An 11,576-nucleotide genomic window follows, 5' to 3' on the forward strand; every position below is an offset into this window, starting at 1 on the left:
CATGTAGAATTAAATTTACAGAAATATTTACTCTCAATAAATTTTGTTAATCGTAACAGGTTTTGTTTAATGTTTAACGACAGTTAATAATTAAGATAAGTATTTTGTAATTTACCTGTTGCATTTCTGAATTTATTTATAATATTTTTAACTTTTTGGTTATTCCTACGAATCGATACCTACTTGCAGTTCAAATTTATTTCTATTATTAACGTATCATTATCAATTAACGAAACTTATTTTAACAACTCCTTCCAATTTTAATTTTTGCCATTCTATACGGTATAATACTCATATTTTATAGAAAATTGATTTGCATTAGCACCTGATAGAATAGGAAGTTGTTTTTTGTTAGAAATTTAAATGTTTGGTGTATGGAATGTTTGTCATAAGGAGTTGCGGGGACAGGTGTAGTTTGCTATCTGTTTGATTATACTTTAGGTGTGTTCAGTCTGTTTATTGATTGTGATAAATTTCCTAATTTCGATTTATACACATGAATAAATAACTACCGCACTATTTCTATGAAATTTAAATTTCGTTACCGATATACTCATAAAATATATAGTTATATTTTGGCGATATATGTATCTTTAACCAGCTAAAGCCGAATTCCGGTTAAACCGGTTTTACCTAGGCCAAACTAGTTTATCCGAAAAGCGATAGAATAAACTAGTTTGTCCTAATTCAAACTGGTTGTCGCGAAATGTCACACCTACCTACTTTCACCTGGGTCAAACTAGTTTCTAAATTTCAAACCAAGGCATAACATAAATATATGTTAATTTTTTACTATTTCTTTTTATTTTTAATATGCACCTCTTAAATGTTAGGTTGTGGTTAGTTATGTTATAACAATAGAGCTATGGTAAAGATGTTTTGCAATTAATTTGTTATAATCAATTGTTTTATTATGGTGCCACTGTCATTTATTATATATATAATACCTACATACTGTATATGGAAGCAATTGTCATTAATACTGCGATGGTTAAGCAAGGCCATTAGACCGTGCTCATTATTAACCATTTTTCCTTGATTTGCCTGTTTTAGTAGATGAAACTTGATAAACATTGAAATTTCACGTTAACGATTATCATGTACCTACAAAGGGGGTCTACATCATCATCATTTCATCGCAAAGATAATTAGTCGAATTAGTGCGAATAGACTTGTTAACTGTCTAATAAGGGAAGGTCATTATTTAGAAATGTTATTGATGATAAAAAAATTAAATTAAATGTAATGTCTAAAGAAGTGTAATTTTCATACCTTTTATGGTTTTGTTTGAACGAAAGCGTTTAATATTCTAGTATAAGGTACCATACTGTAGGTGTTATTTATATTATTGCTAAGTTCATTTAAAAACAAACGGATAGAACATATGACGTCAATAACAACGTTGCCATAATTTTATTATTAAATTGTTAGTGTTTATGAGACACTTGACGTAAATTACGACATTCGTAAAAAGGTACAACGAGAAAAGCTGGTCAACACATTTAAAATTTAGAACTTCTTATTTGTTGTAATTTTCGGGCACTTATATTTAAATGTTTAATATATTTTCATGTTTATATTTAGAAATGCAAAGTGATCCTTAAGTTTCACTTTGAAGAAATAGGAAATATTCATTGTTCGTATAAATAACCTACTGTCTACTATAACAGATTATCTCTCTAATAGAGTTGCATACTTGTTTTCTTTGTATAATGTTGAATTGTTAAAATCTAATAATGCATAGTATCTCATTTAAGTTTAAGCACCATTTTCGCTGCTATTGACCTTATACAGCAGGGGTCGATGTAACGGATGTCAGTCATCATCAGTTTTGTTTGAATTAATATTTTGCCGCTTTATCGAAATATGTAGTCTGCCTTTTCCTTTTCATTTTATTATATCAATTTACTCAGTATCGTTTAAGTTTTATTTTATTATTTTGTGGCAAATATGCAAAATTTAAAGTTACGCACTTTTTAGTAATAGGTAATAATCTTAATGGTAAAACAAAAAAATAAAGTCCAAACTATAAACAGAAATAAATATACCGGTTTTGCATTTACAAATCGCTTTTTTCTAATGTTTGCAAATAATAATAACGTACATATAATAAAAAGGCAAATTCATAATAATTTTTGTTATTTACGAGTTCCCAGTCGGAATTTAGAATGTCAATAAGAGTATTCCAAGTAGCTTATTTTAGATTATATTGATTAGATCGTTCATTTTTTCTTTTGAAAAGTTCTTTTAAGTCTATATGGATTTTTTCTGAGTAGTTACAATAAAATACGCGATTTTTTTAGATTCCCAGGGCAATGTTTACTCGTGTACTCTCCGAATTTTAACTTATCTTGGCAGTAGCTCAAGTTTTTGTTCCTTTGGTTTTAATCTTCATACCATGTGACTGTCATATGTAGAGGTATTGTAGACGTATGCTTGATAGACAGTACTTTATGAAAAAACGACATCGTTTGTATTCCATACAACAATTTGATTTTAAATATCGATTATTATTGCTAAAAGAGAAAAACGGATTTTATAGTGCCCAACATTGAAGTGAATTTTTATGGATTTCTACTTGTACAATATTTTTCATTCAAGTCGTAGCATTGTTTTTTGTAAGTTTATGCCATTCTGAAAACTTTCATTTAAATATATTAATTTTCTCGAATAAAATTCTCGTAATGTGTAGGTGCATCAATATTTTAATTTACCATTAATTTAATTCTCCTATTTTTATTTGTTTATTCGTTTATGTCGAACTTGTCAGTTTATTTGCATAACCATGTTCAAAGCGCATTTGTAATGTACACAACATATCGTCGTTGAATTATTATTGCATATGACATACAGTTATGATTGGCTTTGTTTAGAATAAGCGCACGTTCTATTCTCTTCGTTATTGCGTATTATAAAACAATAATCATTATTGTTAAATACTACTATCTTGTTCGACCGGAACTTTTAAAAGTTTAATTAATATTCGTTTGTTTACTGTTATTGAAATTTATTGTTTAACAAGTAATAAACGAAGGTGTTGCCATTTGTATTCTGTTTGTTGGAGTTGTTTGGAGTTTGTGTTTTTGATACTTTTTTTTTGATCTTTTGCTATATTATTCATTAATATTGTGACGCAGTGGCAACGTTCTCTGTTTTGGATTTGGATCTCTTGTTATTTAACTCATTATGGAAACCTTTATAAAGGTGACCGTTGTTGTTTTTTTTTTACTTAAGATTACGTAGATATTTTGAGTTGATCTAATGTACCTACAGGTAATGTAGGGTAAAGAAATTACGGATTTTAATGTTGTATTATTCATCTAATAAGAAAAGAAAGTCGAAACATTTTATGTCCAAATAACTGTCGGGAAATTTAGAGTATTTCAGAGTTTTCATAAGAAAATGTACGTAGTATACGAAGTACTTTAGGGAAGGTTAAGCCTATTCTAAAAAAGTTCTGAGGGACCGTCCTTGAGATACTTCACTTAGACATTTATCTTTTTGAACCCCTTCTCCCCGTTCGTCATTCTTATGTATAATTTACAATAATAGTGAAAATAACTTCCTATCGTAATGAAAAAATTTAAGGACTTCAAAGTTAAGGAAAAAATTAAAATAAAATTGATGAACTGCGAACGTCACATTTCCTTTGACTTCCTCCCCTTTGTCATATCTCATCACACCAAGCAATGCCCCTTCCTCTCCCTTATTTTGCAACACATTTTATGAACGAGCCACAGTATTACAACAGTAAAATAAGTACCTAGTTACATAAAGAAATATGTAGATATAAATGTGGAAAAATTCTTCTTTCCGCTTGCTTCGAATTGTTTAAATATGTGCTGATTGTACAGTCTGGCTACAGTTAAACCTTTTGTATTTGCTACGAATTTCCTCCAACTTGAAAAAATTTAAATTAAAAATTCCGATGCAGTTTTATATTATTTATTATCATATGAACCATATATCATTTTTATTTTTTTATTTTCAAATACAAGTTACAGACAATTTTTCATATTTTTCTGCACTTTAGTGGTGGCGTCACGTCATTAGAATTTTTGGGTAATATCGATTAACTTTATATAAAGCCCCAGAGGATAAATGATGACGGTCAACGTCCGAGCGCTTTCTTTAGGGAATCAATACGATAACAGACTGGCATCTAATAAGTGTGGCAACTAGTGAAACAAGGTGAAAGAACTGAAAAAGTTCATACGTTGCCAAATTTATAACAGAAATTGCCAATAGTTGTTATTAATTTGATCATGATCGTAACGTTGAGCGTGGGAACATTAACAGATACAAATTAGCGGAAGCTTCGTATTTGTAGGCATATGACTTTACACGTATTACATTTCAGTATCGGTTTATTAACAATAACAAACTATTAAGTTACAGCAATAAAATAAGAACATTAACTACTGTATATCTCTGTAAGCATCTTCTCCAACTTTTTCTTTTGATACCTATTAACGATTGATGACTTTGAAAAAGATGGCTTTAAAAATGGCCTTCTTACGAGGGTGCGTTTTTAAGTTCGCTGAATGGGTAGATAGGTCATTAGTGAGAGTACTTAGTCGAGTCATTACGAATTAAGCAACTCATAAATACCAAGTTTTATCGTAATTAGGTCAGTAGTCTTTGAACTATCGTCTACGAAACAAGTCAATTGGGAACAAATTGTGAAATATGGAGAAAATCGAGTACCGCGCTGTTATAAAGATCTTTACCAAGCAAGGAAAATCAGTTCAAACCATACTGGAAGAGATGTCATCCGTTTACGAGGATTCTTGCCCAGGTAAAACCATGGTTTACAAGTGGCATACCCTCTTTAAGCAAGGCAGGAACTCAGTTGAAGACGACCCACGTCCAGGACGGCCAATCGAAGTGACCGCTCCGAAAATCATTCGAAAAATTAATACTAGAATATGCCCGACTTACGAAAAAACCGTTCGCAGAAATGGTAGGAGTATCAGATACAACAAAACGCTCCTTCGTATATATGTTCGGCTGTTAACTAGCCGCTACTTGTGTAACTTTTTTGAAATTAGTTATTCCTAATTGTTGAAAAAGAAAAATTACACTTATGTTTTTTAAACCCTTTGGTATCTAACAAAAATAAAAGTGAATTCATATACAGTTCATACGAGGTCGTTATATCCGAAAGTCGTTACAGGCAAAGGTAAAGAAATACAGACACGTATACAGTTTTCGCCATTTTTCAATTTTGAAACGATTTCCGCCTTTTTTTTAACAGTAAATGTGCATCTAGCAGTCATATTTATTCAAAAGTTTACTAAACACAGTTGCTACTAAGAATATCGGTGAACCATTTTAACGTACACGCTTATCTACCTACCTGCCTAACATCTATAAACAAGGGGTAAAGGTCATCATTCTTGCTGGTCATCTGTGTGGATGTAAACAAAAGATAAGAAAGCTCTTTATGTCTTTGGCGGCCGACTCCGACTCTTACAAATGATTCATTAAAAACAGTCGCTACACCCGGACTCGGCGTTATATCCGAAGTCGCCATAGCCACATGAATTTTGTACTGAAGTATGCTTTAAATTCAACGAATTGATTTAACGTCGCTATAACCAAGATCGTAATAAATGAAATTCACTGTATTTTTTAAATTAATTTAGTAATTGTAAGGTGGAAATTAGTAAGATGTTTTTCTTTTTAATTTTCAGTTCCTTGGTGAGGCTGTTCTCGCATACATGGAGTTCCATTTGGACAGTGCAGAATATTGCCAGGCCCAACACAAATAAATTAACAATAATTATACGTCTTAATTTATAAACTAGGTATTTCACGGCATTCTATTTAAGCTTACGACTGCTGATTAGTTGATATACACAATCAAAGATTTAAGGTAAGATTTATTTTTTTCCCCATATTTCAAATCAGTTTTTTTCTTAGAAAAGAAATTGTTTTGGGTAACGCTATTTTTTTTTATTAATTAAAGTTGTATGAAGGATACTATTTTCAGTGTGTGGTATAAAGAAATGAAAGATGTTTAAGTTGCAAAGTTGCGCAATACTATTTAAGTTGAAACAATGTGAAATAAATGACATGACGTAAGAGCACGCATATACCTATTGTCTTAAATTCACTGTAATCCACATAACTGGAAAGTTATAAAAATACAAAAGGTGAAAATAGATTAACGCGGCGCCCACAAAAATTGTTAATCTCAGAATATGATACCTTCTTATCATATTGTTAAGTACGATATATACGTAATTGAGACATAAAATAATACTGGCAACATCTGGGCGAGTTTCTACAATAATAATTGATACGATGATCACTGATTAATAAAATAATGCATGTTTTGCGGACCTTTTATTTTTTATTTGAAACTGAAGGTGTTTATTGAGATCGAAATATGAATATTATGTAACCGGTTATGAGTACTTGGAAAACTTTTTTACTGATATATACCTAGGTATGTATAAAGTTACTAAAGGGGCGGAAAAAAAAATTAAAAAGTACACGCATCTGTTATATTAGAAGTCACTATTTTAAAATATCAATTTTTGAATTATTTCGATGAAAGATAATATTAAATTTTCAGATAGTTTCTGAAGTATTTTGTTTACTAAAAATGGACCACTTTTGCAGTGCAATTCGTTGCCTTTATCAGTCGAAATGTACTCGAAATTATAATTTAGGGAAAGCAGTATCAAAAAAATAAGTGAAATTACGTACAAGTCGCATCTTATAAAATAATTGGATAGTATAAACTTCGATCCGAAGTATGAAAAAATTAATGATAATACAGTAAATGTGAAAGTATACTTTTTTATAATCATAATTACCTACTATTACCTAAATTTAATTAAATTAATTTCCTCCAACAGACGATAGCTATTGACTTTTCTAGCTAAAGCTTCGCGTGATCAAGTTCATCATTAACTTTTACTTCGTAGCATTAATAACGGAAGGTCTCGATTACTATGCTTACTTCCGACTTTACTGAAATTTTAGTATGTTGTGCGGTTTTGTCCACTATGCCGAATCGGAATATATACCTAGGTATATGTAGGCAGGGTAACCATTTCTTCACATTTATTTTTGAGCTTCCAAAAAAAAAGAAAGCAACCCTAATCTAACCTAAAAATTTAGGTCGAACTTTAACAGAAGCTTTTATTTAATTGCTAAGGTTACGGTAGGAAAAGACAACACGAAGGAAAGTTTCGAAAACTGTGTGGTTTCCGCACCCAACATGTATTTGTTCAGCATAATAAAAAGTACCTATAATAACAAAGACGCATATATAGGTAGAAATAGCTATTTTCTGTTACATAAGTAAATAGATGTTACTATCGATACGGGAGTTAATGCGAATATTTTTTCGTTGTCCATAAATCAGTCGATTGTTAAGTAACAATGTTGCTCTATTCTTAATTATTATGAATTACTCATTCAGTTGTTATCAGCAATTACTCAGCAAAGTTTAAATTCCAGGCATGTGCATACGTAACGGCCATCTAATTCATTTTAATAATTATATTTTCTCGAAATATAATTATATGTGGGTAATGAATAATAATAACTGTAAACGAAGTGGGTAATTATTTTTTTGCAAGAAATAGATTCAATCCTAATTTTTTTACGTCTTTGGCAATAATTTTTAAATTATTTTTTTACATGGAATTGTTAAGTTTAGTAGTTTAACATGTTTCTTATTCGCTGCAGTTGTAATTTTTGTATTGTCTTTGTTAAATTTGATTTTTGCTCTTTACAGCACATATTTTGATTTTTAAAAGAAAATATAATTCTTGGATAATATTTGATGTCCTTTGAGTGTATTTAGCCTTCTCGTTTTCCGGATTTATTTAAACCATACCTACGCTATTGCTATTATTGCTGAGCATCGGTAATCTTGTTAAAGTTTTATGGATCACAGGACAAGAGCCTGCAATTTGCTTTCATCCTTGTTCCAATAACTGTAGCATATAGTATCGATATGAAGAATAAAATATTAGTAGAAATAATAATTTTGTAGTTACCCTTATAAATAAAAAAATAGCTTGCTGTGGATTATCAACAGTTTATTTGTAGGTAGGTATATCTTTACAACAGTTATTTTACAAATACATTCATAAATGGTTCTAAATTGTAAAGCTCGGGTGCATTACTTTGAGTTATTAATTGAAATATTATTATGGGAATGTACTGTAATTCCCTGTACATCAATATTTTTATATTAATTACGCGTATTTTACTGTTGTATTCATGAATGTTTCAAGAGCCTGTCTACATTGCAAGTAAAAATGCACTTGCTTCGGTTAAAACCGTTTTCTTGGTACTTCCCTTGGATGTTCCAAGCTCCTTCAAATAATTGTCGTAAGACGACGTACTAGAAGGATTTAAAGTAGACAGGCAATAAATGATGTGCTTATACGCATGTACGTAATACCACAATTCTTTATTTTTTTGAAGTCCTTTAAAATTCCTACTGACGTCAATTAAATCAAGATAAAAATTTATTTTATTTCAAGGACTAGCTTCGATAAAACATTTTATCAGTTTCTTGTCTTTTATGCTTGCGTAAAAATTGAATTAATTAAAGTAATACTTTTATGAGAAAAGTTTGCATTGTATGTATTTACGAAAACATGTACCAATGTATATAGACTGTTTACAATATTTATTATATTATAAAGTTCTTAAGATATTTTTTTCAAACAGAAAGGAGTTCGATATTGTTGTAATTGGTTTAAAAAGTAGAAATTCTTAAAATCACGATTTGTAAAAATGTAACGTTGAATTTCATGTTGCAGATTACAGACAGACTATTTTTGCGAAAGCATATCAGAAACTATCTTCAAAAGGAAAGAAAAATAATAAATACCCCACTTAAATAGTAAAAAAGACTGAATAAGAAACACCTGCTGCAAACGATATATTATTTTTTAGGTTTTCAATTTAATTTACGTATGTATTTATCTTTTATTTTAGGCGAATATTTTTTTTATTGTCTTTAAATATTTACAGCCAGGGGTTAAATCAGTAAAACATTTTTTATTGAATATCTATTTACTTTTGGATATGAACAATACCACGATGCGTCAAAAAGATATGAGACCAGCTCCTGCTGAGATAGAACTGAAGGGATACAAGTTCCTGATCACCGATAGACCTTCCGACCAAAATATTCTTTCTTATATTGAGGTAGGTTTATCATTAACTAATTATTGTAATAATTTGTCTTTGCTTTGAAAATTAAAATAATGATTACCTATTACTTAAATCGTAATACAAAAATTTCTCCTAAATTTTCTCTCACTGTTGACCTGGAAAGTATTGTCAATAGCCGCTAAAATCGGAATTTGAATAATTTGTTTATTTTGGTTGAAAAACGGAACTTACTCAATTTAAAATAATTCTACGCAATCTTCTGCGTCTAATAATAGGAAGTTAAAAACGTTTTACTCGGAAATCTTGCACGTTACTGAGAAAGTATTACCTAATATAAGTTTTTATGCATATTTGTGAAAATGTGATCGATTTACTATGTAATCTGTTCACATTGCGTAAATAAACTGTGTAAAACATTAGAACTACCGGAAACCGTCCATATTTAAAGGGATATATACCGTTGACGATGGTCAATTTATTTTTTTACTCGAAACGGGATATCGGTTTATTTACGTCAATTAGCAGGTTATCAATGAAAAACAAAGAACACATTTTTTAATGTTCTTTATTTAGAAAAAGTTAGATTTTAATCATTTGTATTTGTCAAATGAACAAATTAGTTTTTTAAATAAGAATAGAAGTCTTGACATATTTTTTTATATTCCTAAATGGAAAAAACTGATAGGTCTATTTCTGAGCCAAATTGACTGACGCCTCCGGCGGGTTTCATATTTTTCTGACGGTTTTGGAAAACGGGGCAATAGTGTGTCCGGGAGCATTTTTGGGGACAATGGGACCGATAATCACGTTATANTAGAAGTCTTGACATATTTTTTTATATTCCTAAATGGAAAAAACTGATAGGTCTATTTCTGAGCCAAATTGACTGACGCCTCCGGCGGGTTTCATATTTTTCTGACGGTTTTGGAAAACGGGGCAATAGTGTGTCCGGGAGCATTTTTGGGGACAATGGGACCGATAATCACGTTATACATAATAGAAGATTTTCTAATTGGCATATAAATTAGAATTAGTTGAACATAAACCCTTGATACATAGCACTTCATTCAATTCAATGAGGGAGTCCCCTGTTACCACAGCGTAACGTATGTCTATGGAGGATAGCACTTCACACAAGCTAATCAGGGAATCCCCTTGCACCTAACTTAACGTAATTTCAAGGTGTATAGTACTTCACACAGCAACTACCACATCCTGTCTATGACCCTACCACAATCGAACGTCGAATTCCACAAATTTGGCAATTTTTAATTAAGTTTCGATTAAACTGCATCATATTCTGTGTCGAAAGTAGGCCATTTAGTTAATTTCATTCTTTTATTAGACGTTTTAATTGTCAGCTAATTCCAATATGTCTGATATCCGCTATCACAGCTGTACAAATTTCTTTTACAAACTTAACCTACTGTAGAATCTTTTATCGTATTTTAAAATATTTAGTTTGAATAAGATATGAAAAATGCCTCAGGGACGTTTTATTCTAGGAACTGAAGAAACACAATGTAAAAGCCGTCGTCAGAGTTTGCGAGCCATCTTATCAAACTGACGAGATTAAAAATGCAGGGATTGAGGTATTTGATTTAGTCTATGACGACGGTACCTTTCCTCCCAACGAGGTTGTTGAAGAATGGTTCAAAATACTTAAGAAGAAATTTCATGATGACCCTGATTCCTGTATCGCAGTTCATTGTGTTGCTGGATTGGGTAGAGCTCCCGTCATGGTGGCTTTAACACTTATCGAACTTGGCTTGAAATACGAAGAAGCCGTCGAGCTTATTAGGACGTAAGCATTTACTTATCAATAAATTAAATTGTTCTGTTAATTGACATGACGCGTCGTCGTTCTTTTAAATTTGGCTAATGGTTTTGCAAATAAAAGCATTTCATTATAAAGACAGAAATGCTCGTTATTTGGGTGCGTGGAATAATTCATTGCTATCATCATCATAAGGTCACCAGTCCTAAGACTGGTTGGACACGTCCCCCACTCTTTCCTATCCTGAGCTAAACTTCGCATTTCCCTAAAACTAGAACAGCCCTCATCCTTAACTATTTCCGAAGAGTAATCTAATCTAGGTCTACCTCTACCCCTCCTAACTCCTGTTGCTACCTCTAATATATCTCTGACTAGACCTTCATGCCTGAGAAGGTGTCCTACCAACTTACCTCGCCTATTTTTTATTGAGTTCCATAGAGTCCTCTGTTCTCCTATTTTTTCCAATACCTCTTCATTTCTAACCTTTTCTACCCACGATATCCTCATCATCCGCCTATAACACCACATTTCGAACGCTTCTAACCTTTTCTTTTCCGCCGCTCCCACTGTCCATGTTTCGCACCCCTACAACGCCGTGCTCCAAACATACACCTTTAACAACCTTTTTCGAATTTCTAAATTAACC

General features: G+C 31.3%; 1 protein-coding gene and 1 long non-coding RNA gene across 4 annotated transcripts in view; one reads left to right on the top strand and one right to left on the bottom strand.

The window, feature by feature from the left end:
- Window positions 1-2,368, bottom strand: part of LOC112905249 — a 9,366-nt gene extending 6,998 nt beyond the window's left edge. Inside the window, exon 1 of the long non-coding RNA XR_003231651.1 lies at window positions 952-2,368. This is a non-coding gene — a long non-coding RNA (uncharacterized LOC112905249). The remainder of the gene's footprint in view (window positions 1-951) is intronic.
- The window catches only part of LOC108737594 (protein tyrosine phosphatase type IVA 1), a 20,265-nt gene that overhangs the window by 7,023 nt on the left and 1,666 nt on the right, over window positions 1-11,576 (top strand). The window contains exons 1-5 of one of the 3 annotated variants that reach the window (XM_018470527.2): window positions 2,524-2,618; window positions 5,697-5,878; window positions 8,796-8,949; window positions 9,010-9,186; window positions 10,659-10,957. In XM_018470527.2, the coding sequence (XP_018326029.1) occupies window positions 9,064-9,186; window positions 10,659-10,957 (422 nt within the window). In that variant the 5' untranslated portion in view covers window positions 2,524-2,618; window positions 5,697-5,878; window positions 8,796-8,949; window positions 9,010-9,063. Of the gene's footprint in view, window positions 1-2,523; window positions 2,619-5,696; window positions 5,879-8,795; window positions 8,950-9,009; window positions 9,187-10,658; window positions 10,958-11,576 lie in introns of those variants that run through there. The other 2 variants (XM_025977261.1, XM_018470528.2) reach the window with 2 other exon arrangements.

The sequence above is a fragment of the Agrilus planipennis genome, unplaced genomic scaffold (genome assembly GCF_000699045.2).
Source record: "Agrilus planipennis isolate EAB-ADULT unplaced genomic scaffold, Apla_2.0 scaffold15, whole genome shotgun sequence".
Taxonomy (NCBI): domain Eukaryota; kingdom Metazoa; phylum Arthropoda; class Insecta; order Coleoptera; family Buprestidae; genus Agrilus; species Agrilus planipennis.